The sequence below is a fragment of the Pelophylax lessonae genome (genome assembly GCF_965119305.1).
Source record: "Pelophylax lessonae genome assembly, chromosome: 2".
In the NCBI taxonomy this organism is placed as follows: domain Eukaryota; kingdom Metazoa; phylum Chordata; class Amphibia; order Anura; family Ranidae; genus Pelophylax; species Pelophylax lessonae.
In genome coordinates, this window is record NC_138769.1 from 56,005,264 (window position 1) to 56,023,998 (window position 18,735).

The window sequence follows — 18,735 nt, forward strand, 5'->3', positions numbered from 1 at the left end:
TGTTGTTCCTAAGAGCCTAGTCACACTTGTCCACTTTGTTGCAGTGAAAGTCATGCATTTTGCTGCATAAAGATGCATTTCAAGTAGAAACTGTGTTCTCTCCGATGGGGCTAGCTCACATCTATACACTGCAGTTTTGTGTGGAAGGTAAATGAACCTATGGTTAATCCATTCACCCGTGTGTTTTTGTGTGCGCCTTACCATGCATATGGAACAGTTGAATCCAGTCTGAACTTTAAAATGGTATTAAACACATTGTTTATTTTATTGTCTTATTGTCCTGTCTGTATTCTGTATGTGGATGATGACCCCAAAAATAACCACCCATTGAAAATCTGATCAAAATTGCACTTCAGTACTGCAGTACTGTGAACCTAGCCTGAATGAATGTGGAAGCGTCAAGTATTTCTCAATTCTAGGATCAAATCTATAATTTTCAGGCTATTCTAGCTAGGGAAGCAGATAATCAAGCACAATCTTTGATTGAATAACAGTGGAAGCAAGCGATACTTGGGGTCTAATACACCCAGATTCCCTGTAGTGAGGTCAGGTGTTGGCACAATTGTGTGCTGCCGGCCGGGTCACTTATTTAGTGAAGTTTCGCAAGATTGCACAATTGATTTTGGCACAATTTATATTCACTAACTATATGATTTGTAGCACCATCCATTTGTATTTTATATTGAATTTTGGAGTAATTAAGGCTAGCCTTTGATTCACAGACGTGAACCACAAGTTCAGACCGCGTGAATCCATTCAGCAATGGCGAAACGAAAAGATGAAACACCTCTGCAACAGCCTAAAAAAAAGGTTTGTTTGACTTTCAAACAAGAATGGCTAAATGAACTCCTTCAAACGGATACTAGCGATGGCCCTGACAAATCTGTTAAATTGTCGGAAATATTTAGTTACGGAGCTAATGGGGTTGTGTGCAAACTTTGCTCCGAAGCTAAAGTTAAAGGAGAGTTTTCCACCGGGAAAACGTGGACAGAGTGGAAACTTGACTACCTAAAACGTCACTTAACACAAAAATGTCACATTGATGCTGTGAAAGCATTGTACAATAGAAAGCATGGAACTGCGATTAACCAGCTTCTTGGAGAGTCGAGAGAATCTAGACAAAAACGTATCGACCTCGCCAATAAGAGCAAGGCAAACCCTGAACAAATCAAAATATTGATCGATAACGTGCTACTTGCCATTAAAATGAACGCGTCTATGCTATCTGTTCAAGAACTTCACAATCATCTGGCGAAATATGTAAGCCTCCCCGACAGCTGGAGAAGTAAAAACTACGCTTTTGAATTTGTGGAGTCAATTAATGCAGTTGTACAAGCTGAGACTATGGAAGCTGTAAGAAATGCCAATGTTCACACGTTGATAGTCGACGAAAGCACAGACATTACAGTACACAAAATGCTAGTTCTTTACATTAAGTTTAGAGAACAAAATCATTTCACATACAAAAGTGTATTTGCCGGAATCATTCAGCTGGCACGATGCAGCGCCCAGGATATTGCAGATGCAATAATAAAGTTCTACACTGATCACGGACTTGATTTGCAGAAAATGGCCATGTTAACGTCTGACGGCGCTTCTGTCATGTTAGGCAAACATAATGGAGTCACTGCAATACTTAGACGGCAAATACCGCACCTTACAGAACAACACTGCGTTGCTCATCGAGAGGATTTGGGTATTGATGATGCATGGAAAGGCGTGCAGTTGATGAAAGAAGTGGAAACACTTTTAAGAACAGTATATTCACTATTCAGTAGGTCTTCTGTAAAGAAAAGCAAATTTGACGAATTGGCAAAAGTTTTAGAAGTGGATTCACTGTCTTTCCGACCGTTGAATGAGGTTCGCTGGCTGTCACGTTACCAAGCTGTTAATGCTTTTTTGCGGAATTACAGTCTGTTAACGGAGTATTGTTCAAAAGAAGCAGAAAACGACGACGACCCAATTGCGAAATACTGTCTCAAAAAACTATCTGATCCCAAGTACAGAGTTGCAATTACTGTTCTCGGAGATGTGTTGGAAGAACTAGCTCAGCTCAGTGTCTCCCTGCAGCGCAGCAATCTTAGCATCGTTGATGCTCATTGCTTTGCCAGAGCTAAGATGGAAAAACTTAAATCTCAGTATCTCGGGCAGCATATTCATTGGAGCACCCGTGTAAATGAGCTGTTGGGGAAACATGACAGTGCAATAAATACAGCAGAGATTATTCTGTTTGTCCGCAAAGTTTGTGACCATCTTGACGCAAGATTTCCTGAAGGTGAGCTTAAAGAATGGTCTGCATTTAGCCTAGAAACACTGGATTCAGCAATTGATTTTGATTACGGCATCACTGATGTAACCAGACTGACAGAGAAGTTCCACGCTTTTCTAAAACAAAGAGATGATGAGGATGACGCCACCGAGAGCATCTGTCAACAGTACAACGACTTCAAGTTCACTGTCAAAGAAAAAAGAAAGACAGGAGCGCTGCAGACATTCGATGAAATGGTAACCTGGGCACTAAAAACTCAGGACTTTGTGGAGCTTGCACAGTTAATTGACATTTGTGGGACATTTCAAGCGTCTAGTGCAGACTGTGAACTCGGTTTCAGTCTCATGAATCGTATCAAGACAAATTCACGCAACCGACTTCAGACCATCCACTTGGATCAGCTAATGAGAATCCGGTCTACGCAAGCAGATGGGTCTATCAATCTGGACAAGATCTATAACCACTGGAAAGGTATTAAGGACAGACGGGAGAAGTTTTAAAGGTACATGTTTTATTTGTTTAACTAATATTTATACTTTTTGCTGAAAATAGGCAGATAATTTGTGGTGCATCTTTGTTTTCAGGTTCTGTTTTGAAAGAGGTTCCATATCTCCACAGACCTACTGCAAGGCCAGTCAAGACTACAGCACTGAAGCACTGCTGCACTAAAAGTTGTTAAAACTGTTAAAATTGTTAAAACTGTTAAAACGAAAACACTAAAAAATGTTGTGTTTGTATCTTTTTTATTCAATCTGCCTTAATAAAATGTGTTTGGATAAAAATAGCCTATTGAACATTTATTATTACTATTACCTTTAATCAAAAATCGTATATTGTCACAAAAAGTGCATGTTGCCATTAACTATGGGCTATATAGTTTGATAGAATATTAGTAAATCGTATTAATTGTTCACAACCAACTTTACAGTATACTATACTGTAAAATTGGTTGAACAGTTAATACGATTTACTAATATTCTATCAAACTATATAGCCCATAGTTAATGGCAACATGCACTTTTTGTGACAATATACGATTTTTGATGAAATTGCTCAGTCTAAAGGTTTGCGCTCAGAAATTTTTTTATTTGCTCAGCACAGTAAAAAATTAGAGGGAACATTGGGTTGCATGCCCCTGCGCACCCTACTAAGTCTTCTAGACCTCCATTGGAGTTCACTTGCTCAGCGAGGGATCTGTCTACCAATCCCTGCTGAGCAGATTGATGGCTGGTCCATGTCTGCTTTACTAATGCAGCCCGCTCTCCACTATGGGCGGTTAAATGTAAACAGACCGCCTGTCCCCTTACACCCCACTGCTATCTGATCCGATCCGCCAGACGCACGGGGAACGAATCCCCATCAGTCTGTTTTAGACACTGGGTGGGTGTCCATTAACACCCACTCAGTGTTCATTTTGACGTCAAATTTCAATTGAGTTTTAGTTATACTCTTTGGACTGAAATGCCATTTTAGTTTAAGCAGTATTTTAGTCATCTGAATTGTTTTAGTCATATTATATTCGACTAAAATCGAATGGGTTTAGTTAAATTGTAATGCATTGTTTAAGCATTTCTCTAATCACTTGCTGACCAGGCCTTTTTCTGACATTTGTTGTTTACAAGTAAAAATCTAAACTTTTTGCTAGAAAATTAGTTAGAACCCCTAAACATTATATATATATATATATATATATATATATATATATATATATATATATATATATATATATATTTTAGCAAAGACACTAGAAAATAGAATGGCAGTTGTTTCAATATTTTATGTCACACTGTTTGTGCAGCAGTTTTTCAAAAGCAATTTGTTTTAAGTAAAAATAAACTTTAATGAATAAAAAAAAACAAAAAACAGGTTAGCCCAATTTTTTTGTATATTGTGAAAGATGATGTTACACCGAGTAAATTGATACCTAACATGTCATGCTTTAAAATTGCGCACACTCGTGGAATGGCGATAAACTACGGTACCTAAAAATCTCCATAGGCAATGCTTCAAAAATGTTTATAGGGTTACCTGTTTAGAGTTACAGAGGAGGTCTAGTACTAGAATTATTGTGCTTGCTCTAACGATCCCCGCAATACTTGCCATGTATGTATACACTGCTTACACAAACACGGAACCTACACTTTTAGTAAGCAACCAAGCGCTTAGTGAGAATATCAATCTGTAGTATGGTAACAAATGCTGCTACTTAATAGCAATGTATGAAAAAGTAGAATATGTATAGATGCAAGATCAGATATATTCTAGTAGCGCAAAAGGAGATGATAACCTCTCTCCCCTACCACACAATAAAAGAAAACTTAAAAATAATTCAATTTAAAAGGAAACTAAAAAACAGTCCCAGTGCAGGATAACCTGCATAAAACAGTCCACCAACGCAGCGTAGAATAGATCACGTAAATCCACACTGATGTGTCACTTGGGGAGTTCTAATGGTGCAGATAAACAGGATCACCTTAACCACCACCTCTGTGCTCTGAAAGGGGGGGAGGCAATGCACACTCACCGACTCCAGTGGCCCAGTGACTCTTGCCACTGAGCAAACCAGCCAAATCTCAGTCACATCCACTAGATGGCTCCGGAATGAGATCAATGGTATAGGCTCTATCGAATGCGACTCCAGTAGCCCAGTGCCTCTCACTGTTGAGCAAGCCAGCCAAATCTCAATCACATCCACTTAAGACTCTGGAATGGGACCAATGATACAGGCTCAATCAGGTGCAATCACATGTAAGGAAGGAATAGAGCTCGACTAGTGTAATAACGTTTAACACTCAATTTATTCCATAAACAACATACATTGCACTCACATGACATCAGTTGAATAATCGCATATATGGAGGTGTACACCCATCGGGGCCCATGCCCAGACTCCACGCCGTGGATACCGTGCCTTCCGGATGATCAGACTCCTCGTACACTTGATTAGGTTACGCCGCCTGGCCACGCCCCGACGCGTTTCATACTTCCGACTTCCTCACGGGGGCGTCCAGCCATGTATGGTTGGAACACTGTTCACATATGCGTGTGCGACTTACATATGTGTTTGCCTCTGCGTGTGAGTTCAGAGGGACGGGGCACTTTACATTTTTTTTTTTATTTATTTTACTTTTTATTTTTTCACTGTCCCTTTAATTTTTTTTGATAATTTTTATTCCTATTACAAGGAATGTAAACATCCCTTGTAATAGAAATAAGCATGACAGGTCTTCTTTATTGAGAGATCCGGGGTCAAAAAGACCTCAGATCTCTCATTCACCTTTAACCACTTAAGCCCCGGAAGATTTTACCCCCTTCCTGACCAGGGGGTATTTTGCGATTCGGCACTGCGTGAATTTAACGGACAATTGCGCGGTCGTGCGACGCTGTACCTAAACGATTTTGACGTCCTTTTTTCCCCACAAACAGAGCTTTCTTTTGGTGGTATTTGATCACCTGTGCGATTTTTTGATCATGCGCTATAAACAAAAAAAGAGCGTAAATTTTGCAAAAATAACAATATTTTTCACATTTTTTTTATATGAAATTCCCCAAAAGAAAATGTAAAAATCAAAATTTTTTAACATTTTCGGCCAATTTGTTTTATGCTACATATGTTTGGAAAAAAAAATTGCAAAAAGCGTATTTTGAATGGTTTGCGCAAAATGGTTATCGCATTTACTAACAAAGGGAAAGATTTTTGTCATTTTTGTTGTTTTTTTTTTAACACGTAATGGCGGTGATCTGCGATTTTTTTTGTGGTACTGCGACATTGGGGCGGACAGATCGGACCCTTGACTGACATTTTTGACACTTTTGGGGTTACCAGTGACATTTCTACAGTAATCAGTGCTATACATATGCACTGTTACTGTAAAAATACACTGGTAGTGAAGGGGTTAACTTTATTTGAGAGGGAGGGGCTGTGTGTGTCCCTAGGGGCGTGATTCTAACTGTGATTGGCTGTGGCTTGAAGTGTAGGAACAATGATCAACGGTCCTACATAGTAGAACCGTATGATCACTGTTTCTACACAGGGGAGAATGACAGGTGGCTTGCTTACACTAGCCGCTTGCCTTTCTCCCGCTGTCACGGACGATCGTGAGTGAGCGGCGGACATCGGGTCCGCCGCTCACACGCGTGGGGGGGTCCGTGACCGCGCGGGTACGTCACTTTGCCTGTGAGGGGCTGACCGCCGCAGTATATGTACTTGCGGCGGTCGGCAAGTGGTTAAAAGCAAAAAAATTTAAAAATAAAAGTAGTTTTGACTTTAAGAAGAAAAAAAAATGTCTTAAAGCCAGAGAGGCGGAAGCGACATCAGACGTCACTCCGGTCCTCCAAGGGCAAAGAGCCGAGTGGGGAGCTATCTTTTCCTCACTCGACTTCCTTCCCAGGCATCTGAGGGATCGGATCTGATCGGCTCCGGGCTTACCGACGGCTCTGGTAAGCTCAGAGACGTCCGGAGGGGGCACCTCCTCTACTGCCCATAAAAGTGATCTCACGCGAATTTGCTGTTGGGACAAATTTTATATGAAAACCGACCGCCTGACTGAAAAAAATATATCAGGGTTATGGCAGCTAGTTTTCCTGACTTAGAAAAAAGTTCCTGCACTACTTTGGTGCGACTTCAACACGACTTGCATTGATTTCTGTTAAAGAAGTTGTATGCAAGCCGCGATGAAGTCGCACAGGAATGTCATGCGACTTTGAAGTAGCGGCAGTGGACAAGGGCTTAGCCGTTGTGATATATAACGTCTTTATAAATAAAACCAAGTTTCATTAAAAAAAAAAAATATTGCAACTTTAAATTATTACAAATCCCTAAAAACTGTAAACTTAATTGGCTGTGATGCCATTGCACATATTACCTGAATATATTACCAACATTAAATATTAAGAAAAAAAAATAATAAGAAAAACCTTTTTTTTTCTTTCTTTCAGTAGATGCCTCCTACTCATTCTCATGTAGTAGTGCAGTATTATTTTTACGTTGAATTTCAATTTAGTTTTAGTCATACTCTGAGTAAGTCTAGGTTCACATCTATGCAGGCTGCACTTGTTGCGCTTTTCCGTCTCGTTTTGCGGTGCATTTTGTGCTTTTAAACCCTTGTTTTTGATGCGTTTTTGCATGCAGCTTTCATGCTTTTTGCATTTTGTGTTTCACATTTTTTTAAATTTGCCCTTTAAAACACTGTATATAGCTGGTTGCTAAGGAGTGAGCTGGGAAGCCGGCCGCCGCGTCCTAAACAACAGATGAGTCATCGGCTGTAAAAATAAAGAATTGCCAGCTAAAAAATGTGAGAAAACAGTTTGGGCCCCCTCCCACCCCCCCAAATCCATATCAGGCCCAGGTCTGGTATGGATTTGGAGAGGACCCCCACTCCGAAAATAAAAAAACAAATGGCATGGGTCACCCCCAATCTGTACCAGACCCTTATCAGAGCATGCAGACTGGCAGGTCAGGAAAGGGAGGGGATGAGCGAGTGTCCTCCCTGCTCCTGAACCATACCAGGCTGCATGCCAATCAACATGGGGGGGGGGGGAGGGCTTTGGAGTGGAGGGGGCTTTGAGGCAAACCTGACCAGGGTTGTGGGGGTGTGTGGGCAGGGGGCTTATCGGAATCTGAAAGCCCCCTTTAAGTAAGGGGTCCCCAGAATCCTGCCCCCCCCCCCCATTTAAATGAGTATTGGCTATCTGTTCACCAAAGAAAAAGCAGTGTAGTGTTACAAAAAAACATTTCCCTTGTCGTAGCTTAATCACAATGTCTTCTTTCTCCGCTTCCTCCGCTGATGTCTTATTTCTCTGCTTCTGCCACTGAAGTCTTCTTCCTCCTCCGCTGCTGACCCACTATATACAGTGTTTTTAACAATTTCTGGACCGGAAGATTTTCCTCCTTAATGACCAGATCATTTTTTGATTCGGCACTGCGTTACTTTAACTCACAATTGCGTGGTCGTGCGGCGCTGTACCCAAATAAAATTTATGTCCTTTTTTCTCACAAACAGAGCTTTCTTTTGGTGGTATTTGATCACCTCTGAGATTTTTATTTTTTGAGCTAAAAAACAAAAAAAGAGCGACAATTCTGAAAAAAAAAACAATATTTTTTACTTTCTGCTATATAACATTCCCAATAAAAAAAATGTAAAAATCAAATGTTTTCATCATTTTAGAAAAATTTGTATACTGCCACATATTTTTGGTAAAAACAAAATCCCAATAAATGTTTATTGATTGGTTTTCGCAAAAGTTATCGCGTCTACAAACTAGGGGAAAGATTTATGTATTTTTTTATTATTATTTTTTTTATTTACTAGTAATGACGGCGATCAGCAATTATTAGCGGGACTGCAACATTGAACATTGCAGTGAACAGATCGGACCCCTAACTGACATTTTTGACACTTTTGGGGGGACCAGTGACATTACTACAGTAATCAGTCCTAAAAATATGCGCTGTTACTGTAATAATGACACTGACAGGGAAGGGGTTAACACCAGGGGCGATCAAAGGGTTAAATGAGTCCCTAGGGCAGTGATGGTGAACCATGGCACCCCAGATGTTTTGGAACTACGTTTCCCATTATGCTCATGCACTATGCAGTGTAGTGGAGCATCGTGGGAAATGTAGTTCCAAAACATCTGGGGTGCCAAGGTTCACCATCACTGCCCTAGGGGGTGCTTTCTAACTGTGGGGGGGGGGGATATCTTTACTGAATGAACAGAGGGACCTGTGTTCCTCTTATTTGAACTTGTGTTCATTACTGACAGAACATAGGTCTGCCGTTCTGTCTCTACGTGGAATGGTCGCGGGTGCCCGGCAACAATCGCTGCCGCCGGACCCACTTATGCCTTGTTTACACTGAGCGGATCGGTTCGGGTCGGTTCGGTACGGTACGCTAATTTGAGTGTTTCCATTATGAAAGTGGCCCATACAACCGAACAAAACCGCACCATTCCTGGTCCTGCTTCAGATGTAGGGCCATAGGAAATGGTACGGTACAGTACGGTTAGGGCGGAGCTACTGGCGTCACACGATAGATTCCACTGATTGGCGGACAGGAAAACTTCAATGCTCACGTCAAATGAAAGAGCAAAACAAACACCTCAATTGCTGTAAACCCTGCATGGTCCCTGGTGGCCCGACTTGCAGTGGAAACGCTCACCTGAATAGACCGGACCATTCTAACCCTTCCAAACTGTACCGACCCGAACCGTTCCGCTCAGTGGAAACAAAGCATTATTGGCTCCCCCTGTGGCGAATGAGTGCGTGCGCGTGCACCCCCACTCGCGGTCCTGCAAAGCGATGTACAATTACGTTGTTTCGCGGGACAGAGCCGACCTGCTGCAGTATATGTACTGCAGGTGGTCGGAAAGTGGTTAAAGGAGAAATAATTAAAAAAAAAAAAAAAGCAAAACGAATTAAAAATTAATGAAAGCCGGGGGTGGGGGGGGGGGGGGGAGTGGGGCCCGGATGGCAATGCTCCGGTCCATGGAGACAGCCAGCAAGGTGTTCTCCAGATGTATATGCCACTGCCATAAGCTCCTCTGCGGGCCATGTAGACTGTTTAGCATTATTATATGTTATCTTCCACTACAGTTGTTAATTGTAAGTATCTTTGTGTATTTTTTTTCTTACAAAACTTAATAAACATTTTGAAATCTAAAAACGAATCAAAAAGGCGACACTTGTGTTTCTGGTGCGACTCTATTGAAGTCTATTACACCCAAAACGCAGTCTGTTGTGGGCTGAAAAATGCACAGATGTGAACGTGTACCGTAGGAAACTATGTTAACCTCCCTGGCGGTATGATTCTTTCCGATTTTAGGTGCTGAAAGCGGTACCATTATTTTGCTAGTAATTCTTAAGGACGAGCAGCCCAAACCAACTATTTACATATGATTTTTTTTTACTGTGCGTTCTTCTTTATAAAATCTCGGGTATGATAAAGTTTGAAACACAAAATCAAAAATTATAATATAATAAATAACTATAAATAAGTTAAAGAGCGTATATATATACACATATATATATATATACTGTATATATATATATATATATATATATATATATATACGTATACGTGTATATATATATATATATATATATATATATATACACACACACACACACACATATATATATATACTGTGTGTATATATATATATATATATATATATATATACTGTATATATATATATATATATATATATATATATATATATATAAATATATATATATACTGTGTGTGTATATATATATATATATATATATATACTGTATATATATATATATATATATATATATATATATATACTGTGTGTGTATATATATATATATATATATATATACATATATATATAAAAAGTACAGTAAAACTGCAGCAAAGGGCACTGGGGGGGCAAACTAATATCAGTTTATTTTATTTTGCAATGAAATCAGTGTGCTTGTGTGTATAACTTTTCAAATTTGCCGCCGGTTCCACCCCCTGCGAGCGTCATGTCGCAGGAGACTGAAGCTGGGGCTCTACAGCCATCGGGCGGAAGATCCGGCCGCCGTATGCTGAAGGGACACATCGCTGGATCCCGGTGACAAGGTAAGTAACTTCTACAAGGATCCAGCGATGCTCCCTGGCGGTACCCCGAGTGTGGCAGTGAAATCCCACCCCGAGCCACACTGGGGAATATCGCCAGGGAGGTTAATAGAACTGTGGTGCGTTTCTGCAAAATGCTAAAATGCACAAAAAACACATGGGTGTGAACGTAGGGTCAAACGCCATTTTAGTTTTAGTCATACTTTAGCCATCTTAATTGTTTTAATTTTAGTCAACTAAAATTGTGTTAATATCGTCAATGAAATTAACACCACACCTGCCGCTCCATCGGGGAGACTCGAGGGTCCGATTGGGTCCGCCTGAAAAACTGATTGGTCCCCCTGTGTAAAAGGGCCCTTAGAGATAGGTGGTTAGATTTTAAATTACCATTCTACTGTTTCCCATGCAAGGCTCAAGTAATAGGCATATTTTTCTAGTCTGTATAAAGAAGCAGTATATGCATGAACTTTATGTCGTGTAGAATATTTCTATTACATCTTCACATGAAACTGTCCAGTGACAAAAGGCGCAGATCCCGTCTTATGAACACAAGTGACAGTAACTCCTCAGTGACACACAGAATTCCTTTCATCCAGCGATCGCCGCTCACACTGCCTTTCTGCACTCACTACCAAATGGTATTTGTCAGAAGTAATTGGCCAGCGCCCGAGGCAGTCTTCAAGGCTGTCTGAATGGAAAATCTCTGAGCACTACGTTGAAAGAAAATATTACATTTGATCTTTTTTTATTGTACTTGCAGACATGATGTATGTCTGCATTCTTTAACATGAAGACACTTATCCCCCCGTCACCCCTCCCGAGAAAAAGAGACTTGCTTATAGGAAGTATAATTTTACAATTATTTCACAGCATGGATAGGAAATAACCACAGAATGCACAGTTAAATGCTTCTTATGAAAATGTTAACATCAGAGGCGTAACTAGAACCTTCAGGGCCCCGATGCAAGAAACCATGAAGGGCCCCCCAGACCCCTGGCCGGGGCCCTTCCCTTCAAGCCCGGGGCTCTTCCCATTAATCCTGGGGCTCTTTAAACTCATTTCATGGCCTTTTATTATGGTCCCGCATCAGGATCCTTTCACAAGTTCTGCAGTGGGCCCCCTTCCTGCAATCTTGGGGCCTCCCCACAGTGGTGAAATGCCAGGGCCCGGTCGCAAGTGTGACCTTTGAGATCCTAGAAGTTCACCCACTGGTTTGCTACCGGGCCCCCTGGAGCATGGGGCCCGGTAGCGATTGCAACCCCTGTAGTTACGCCCCTGGTTAACATAACAGTTAAATAACATTTACTACTGGTGGTTTAGTTGCTTTGGATAGAGTGGGTAAGGGATAAAAACCAAGTGCCTTCTTTTTTGTTTCTGTCCCTATAGGGAGACATGGGCGTCCGCAGAACTTTTTTCAGGGGGGGGGGGGCATCATTTTAAGGTCACTCATTCTCCGCCCCTTTTCAACAATGTCATGAAGGGGAGGGGCTTAATCATTATACTTATTTTGAGTATTTATTTTTAAAGAGCAAACAGCAGCTTTTTTTTTTTTTAAAGCATTTGTTAACCTAAAAAAAAGAAAGATCCTGATTCCTGTTCTCTTGAAGCATGTTATACAGCACAGTGCTGAAATACCTGGCTTATCCTGCCTATGTCCTCCCCTCTGTAAACTGACCACGGTATATAATGGCTGCTGAGCCCTAAAACCGTGGTCAGTCTACGTGCCTCCGTCATCCGCAGCCCTCCTGTCCTCCTCTGTCCTCTCTTCCCCCCTCTCTCCCTGCCTATCTGCTCTTGCTCCCCCTCCCCTCCTGCTGCAGTAGTTTCATTTCAAGTTTTATATCTACAGTCTGTTTAATAATCCTGTGTGCCACTGGGTCTGTGTTTTATAAAAATAAGCCATTCTTTACAAGTTTTCAGAGCGCAACTCATCGCTCACGTGACCCGTCGCTTCTCTCCTCCTCTCCCTGTCTTCCCCTCCGGACTGACATCAGTGAGGATTCCTTGGCCCCGCCTGCTGCAAGCAGCTGTCAGACGGGGAGAGGAGAGAGCCGATGGGTCACGTGAGCGGTGTTTAACCCTCTGAAAACTGTTAAAGAACAGCTGATTTTTTAAAAACATATACACGCAGGCACATAGGATTATTAAACAGACCAGACAGGATGGTATAAAGTGGCTTAACAACCACTTGAAAGAGGAAGTTGAGCATTTGCCCCCCCCTTGCCCCTACCTGCGGATGCCCATGTAGGGAGATAACCTTCATATGCTGTCCTGATGAAGCCTTTAACATGCACAGGAAGTGAGGAGAATAGGGACACAAAAAAAAAAAGTAGCCACTTGATCTATCAAAAACATTTTTTTTTAATGCTGTTCCACCCTAAGTGGTAGTAAACCGCACCTTAAAAGAAAACAAAACAAAAAAACCCCTGCAAGACAATGGCATAATGTGCTAGTATTCATCGCATACTAGCACATTATGAAATATTTACCTTAGAACAAAGCCCCCCATTAGTGCCCTGTCACCACCGACAGGTCTTCCATCTTCACCAGGTCTTCCTTCCAGGTTTGCATGCTCTGGCCGTCTGATTGGCCGAGCCGTGATGACGTCACTCCCATGCATGTGTAGCACCCTCCTAGATAGGTGGTAGAGAGTAAGTATAGTTTTGGCTCTGTCTACCTATCAGAGGAGCAGCAGGTAAAATCTATATTGCACTCTGCTTAACAGGGAGCAGGATCTGTAAGTTAGGTCTGCTCAGAGTGTCCAGTGTGTGATTTATCTGGTCTGGGGGAGTGTCCCCCCTGTGTCCATCGGGGAGGCACATTGGGCAGTGGAGGAATCCTGGCCAATTATACACAGGCTTTTGATACAGCTCCAGGGATTGGCACAGACTGTTTGTCTCGGTGCATTGTGGGGCAGGGTATAAAAAGCCAGGGGCACATGAGGTAGAGGTCTTTGGCCGGAAGCAGAGTCCCAGAAGGAGGGTGGTGGCTGCCTCCTCTTCTGCAGCAGTTGGTGAAGCTCACAGGCAGTCGGCCTGGTGAACCTACAGTGTGGAGCTGAGCCCAGAGGTCCAGGAGAGATGACTGAGGAGTTGGGGCACTGCGAAAATCTGGAAAGCAGTATCGTGAGTACAGAGGATCTTGCCCAAGGGTCTGCCCAGAAAGGGGAACAGTCCAGGGAGTGCAGTCAGTGGACGGGTGTTGGCTAGTACAGAGAAAGAGGGTACTGGGGGAGTACCCTGAAGAGAAATACAAACAGGAACATTTACTTCAGCTTCATTCAAGTGACAGGATGAAGTAGCGGCCTTGCTGCATCCTCAAGTTAGAGTCCTCAGAATTTGTGAATAGTTCAAGGTTGGAGTATCCCACTCATTCCTTCTCCCATCCCAAAATAAAATAAAAACAACAAAAACATCTACCCCTAGACTTATCATTGACTGAGCCAAGAACGTAAAGTGCTAAAAATTCTGCATGCAGTTGCTACGGGTAACCCAGGGGAATCCAAAAGTGTTAATCACCATCAGTCCTCTAGGGGGCAGTACTACACATGCATGCCATTAGAGACATGATTCCAAAAAGCTGCTCCTCATAGGTACTTCTGTAGGGAATGACAACAGTGTTTCCCCCAAAAACGCATTGAGGGTGAGGGTGGTTAAGGTATTTTCTCATGATTTGCTTTACAATTGCTGCAATGCACTCACGGCATTGTTCTTGTTCTTTTTTCTGTTCCTTCTGTTTCCTTGACATTCTAACTTGTTGCATTTTCATATTGCTCATGCCAGTCCACTACTGTGTTTCTTTTCTTGCATTGAGATTCTATTTGTATGCAGTTCAAATTTTTTAAAGGTATTTTCTCATAACATTGGCGGCCAAGGGTAGATGTCCTATTTAAAGTTTATGAAGGTTGGATATGTCCTATTGAAAGATGTAAGTGGAATAGAGGGAGTAAGGGTGAGGAGGCTTGACAAGAGAGGTTATATAACATATAAAAAGGAAAGAAAAGGGAAAAAATAAGAGAGTAAGAAGAGAAATGAATGGGGACCCAGGAGGAGGTAAGAGTGCCAGGAGAAGGGGGAGTGGAAGGGGTAGAATGACGGTAGGGCTGGGGAAATTTTCTTGAGGAAATCTGTTCCGGTGAAGAATATCAAAGGAGAACTTCCCTTTACTTTCTAGAGATCTCCTCGTATTTGCTGATTTGTCTCCGGGACAGAAAGAGAAGAAAGATCTTCCTAAAAAGGATGCAGACCACAAAAACCTGACATGGGTCTTAACCATACCATTCTGTTTTTTGCATCCCCTTTTGGGTGTATTAATAAAAAATGTTTTACATTGAGATAGGTATTTGATGGGTTAAAGATTTTGAATTAAGTCGTTATATTGCAAAAAAACAGTTCCTGATTCCAGCCAGTGCTGTATTTTGGCCTAGGCCAACAAGGCCCAGGCCTAGGGCGGCACTTTGCAGGGGGGGCAGCAAAAAAAGCCGCCCCCCCTCTACCAGAATCTATTGGCCACTGGTTTCTAGAGCTACCTCTCTCACCCCCCCCTCTCTCATTTACCCCCTCTCTATCACCCCTCCTCTCTCTCATCTCCCTCTCACCCCTCTCTCTCTCTCATCCCCCCTCTCTCTCTCATCCCCCTCTCTCTCTCTCACCCCCTCTCATCCCCTCTCTCTCTCATCCCCCCTCTCTCTCTCTCATCCCCCTCAACCCACTCTCTCTCACCCCCTCTCTCTCTCATCACCCCTCTCTGTATCATCCCCCCCTCTCTCTCATCCCCCTCAACCCACTCTCTCTCACCCCCTCTCTCTCTCATCACCCCTCTCTGTATCATCCCCCCTCTCTCTCTCATCCCCTCTTTCTCTCACTCTTTGATTCCCCCCTCTCCCTCTCACCCCCCTCTCTTTCATCCCCTCCTCTCTCTCTCATCCCCCCTCTCTCTCTCCCTCCCTCACCCAGCCCCCCCTCTCTCTCCCTCACCCCTCTCTCTCTCCCTCACCCTTCTCTCTCTCCCACCCCCTCTCACCCCCCCCCCCCTCGTGAGATCTCAGGGGTTTTATGCTGGGACTTGTAGTCCTTCAATTTTGGAGGGAGTCACATCCGTTAAAAAAGGAGTGGGGCAAATTTACATAGGGGGGGGCAGGGCGCCCAATTTTAGTCTTGCCTAGGGCAGCACAAAACCAAAATATACCACTGATTCCAGCGAGAACTCAATGTTTTGAATTTACCATTGCTTTCCATCCCAGTGACAATGGTATCAAGACAAATAGAGAGGAGGATTTTTTTTTCCAGCAGAGGTTCTAAGCCCTTCCCATGCTATCCAAACAAAATAACAGTTTTGGCTGGAGTTGGGTTTTAACAGAGATTACCCCCATTAGCACAGCTCCCATAGGCCAAATGTATTTGTTCTATTTCCTGCAGTTTGGTTGATTGGTAAGAATACATATTACTCGGAAATAGCAAGAGAAAATTGGTACCATTATATTCAATGATACATTTTTCTATCTATGGGATTCTCCGTGTACAGTATGTGCAGCATTAGAATTAGTGGAAGATGTCTCCAAAAGAGTCTAAACACACATCTACAAACTGATGGTGCATAGAAAGTGGTATGCGTCTAGTGTCCACAAGATAAAAAGCACATAGTCCAAAACAATAGTTCATCTAATGAAAGGCAGCACTGGAAGGCAGCTCCTTAGAGACATGAAGGAATCTCTGCAGCAACGAGAAAAACAAACAAGGGTACTAATCTGGGTGCAGCATTAAAAACAAAGTCTCTTTTGATAAAACGCGTAAACCACGCCCCCTCCCACCCCCTCCAGCCCCTTCCTGCTCAACGTCATCTCCTCCCAGTGAGGCTCAGCCACAGGACGGCTTGTCAGCTTCCAGGATCCCAGTGTAGCCCAGCGGTTTTGCACTTGGTTGGAGCTGCGGTTCCCCCTGGACATTCCAGGCTACATCGATCTGTATGATGTGTAAAGCGCTCTCTTCCTTTGCAAATGTGAGTTGCCCATTGAGCTTTGTTCAATAAAATCTTTATGTTTTTAATGCTGCGCTAAGAGTGGCACCCTTGTTTGTTTTTCTCCAAAGAATCTACACTATATGGACAAATGTTTGTGGACAGTGACCATCACACCTATATAAACTTGTTAGGCATCCCATTCCAAAACCATAGGCATTATTATCGAGCTGAGCCCCTGAGCAGGTCCTATTGTAATGAAATGCGTAGGATGAAGCTTCCGGGTGCTGACGTCATCACGTATGACGCAAACCACACAGGTAGCAGCCTTTTTGAATACATGGAAGCTTTTTATATGCATTTTTATTAAAACAACCCCGGATGATCTACACTACTGGAGTGTTTTCTCTTTTCTTGTGGATAACGGTGAATCAACACAGTACTAGAAGCAGATGCGGTGACTGTGCTCCATTTTGTAATCCTGTTTGAAGATTGTACCACACTCATGACTATTTTGACCTCTGTACTTCGAGGTTCAACCCTCTATTAAGCTTTGGATTTATGTTTAAAAACGTTTATTGAAAAGTCATAATAATACATACAAATTTATGAACATATTATGAAGCAAGTATACATGTAATGCAATTATATACATACGTTGACTTATACTATGTAAAGCAACAAAAGATCCCTGAGATATATAACTTTGAGTGAGATGAAAATAAATCTCAAATATTCGTATTGATACAAATCATACATCAAGATCTTAAGAAATATAATACTTGCAAGTCCTGAGAACGAGAATATTTCACAATACAAACGAAAAGAGAAAGTAGGAAAAACCGTAATATTCTAAAGAAAATTCAAAGATAACTGCTCCCATTAAACGAACCAGAGCAGTATCGGCTAAATGATTTGGTCCAGTAACAAGAGGAATATGAAAAGTCAGTGTCAATATCCAATGAGAGAAAATAAGGAGTCATTCAATCGGGGTTAGCTATGTCTATGCTACTAAAGAGCACTTATATAGATACCAAGGATCCCATTTTTTATCAAAAGATTTTTTAGTATTAGTGGTGGATAGAGTTGAGCGGACACCTGGATGTCTGTGTTCGGCGGGTTCGGCCGAACGTGAAAAAAAAGTCCGGGTCCGCGACCCGGACTTTTTCCAAACTTTACCTGGACACCGAACCCCATTGAAGTCAATGGGGAACCCGAACTTTCAGGCACTAAAATGGCTCTAAAAAAACAATGGAAAGGGCTAGAGTGCTGCAAATGGCAGCAAAATGTAGTTAAGAGCATGGCAAGTGCTCTTAAAAAAAATTCCCCTTTAAATTTGTTATTTTTAAATAGCAGATTAGAACAGCACTCTGTAGTAAAATATAGCTGAACGCTGCACACAACAGACTGATAAAATATATTTTTTTCTCCCTCCTCCTCCTCAGTGGGCTCAAGTGAGGGCAAAAAGATCGTTCACTGCACCACCCCCCACACAGCAAAATCGATGTAGATCGCTAACGGACGATTGTTCTGTCCTGTGTCTCCTATCTGTCCCTGCCTACTCTCTCCAGCCTGTCCCTAAAATGCTCAAATATCTTTCCCTGCCTACACTCCGACCTGTCCCTGCATTCTTTTCGGGCACAATGTTTTTTTTCCCTGTCTGTCCCTAATCAGCAGCAGCCAGCACCGTTATGTGTGCTCTCTCCCTACACTAGAGCAGACTGACGCACTGCGCGCTGTGTCTCTAGCTTATAAAGACCTGGGTCACATGCTTCAGCTGGCCAATCACAGCCATGGCATTAGTAGGCATGGCTGTGATGGCTTCTATGGCACACCAGTTAAACGCTTGTTGATTGGCTGTGGAAAGCCTGCCATTAAAACCGCGCCATTACATACAGGAAATAAAATTACCGAACACGGATT

The 18,735-nt window shown here is 42.3% G+C and overlaps 1 protein-coding gene across 1 annotated transcript; it reads left to right on the forward strand.

The window, feature by feature from the left end:
• Window positions 1–762: 762 nt before the first annotated feature.
• Window positions 763–2,769, forward strand: LOC309547950 (protein FAM200C-like; the record flags this gene model as incomplete). The annotated part of the gene is made up of 1 exon (XM_082247946.1): window positions 763–2,769. The coding sequence occupies one exon, from the start codon at window positions 763–765 to the stop codon at window positions 2,767–2,769; it is 2,007 nt and encodes a 668-aa protein (XP_082104072.1).
• Window positions 2,770–18,735: the final 15,966 nt, after the last annotated feature.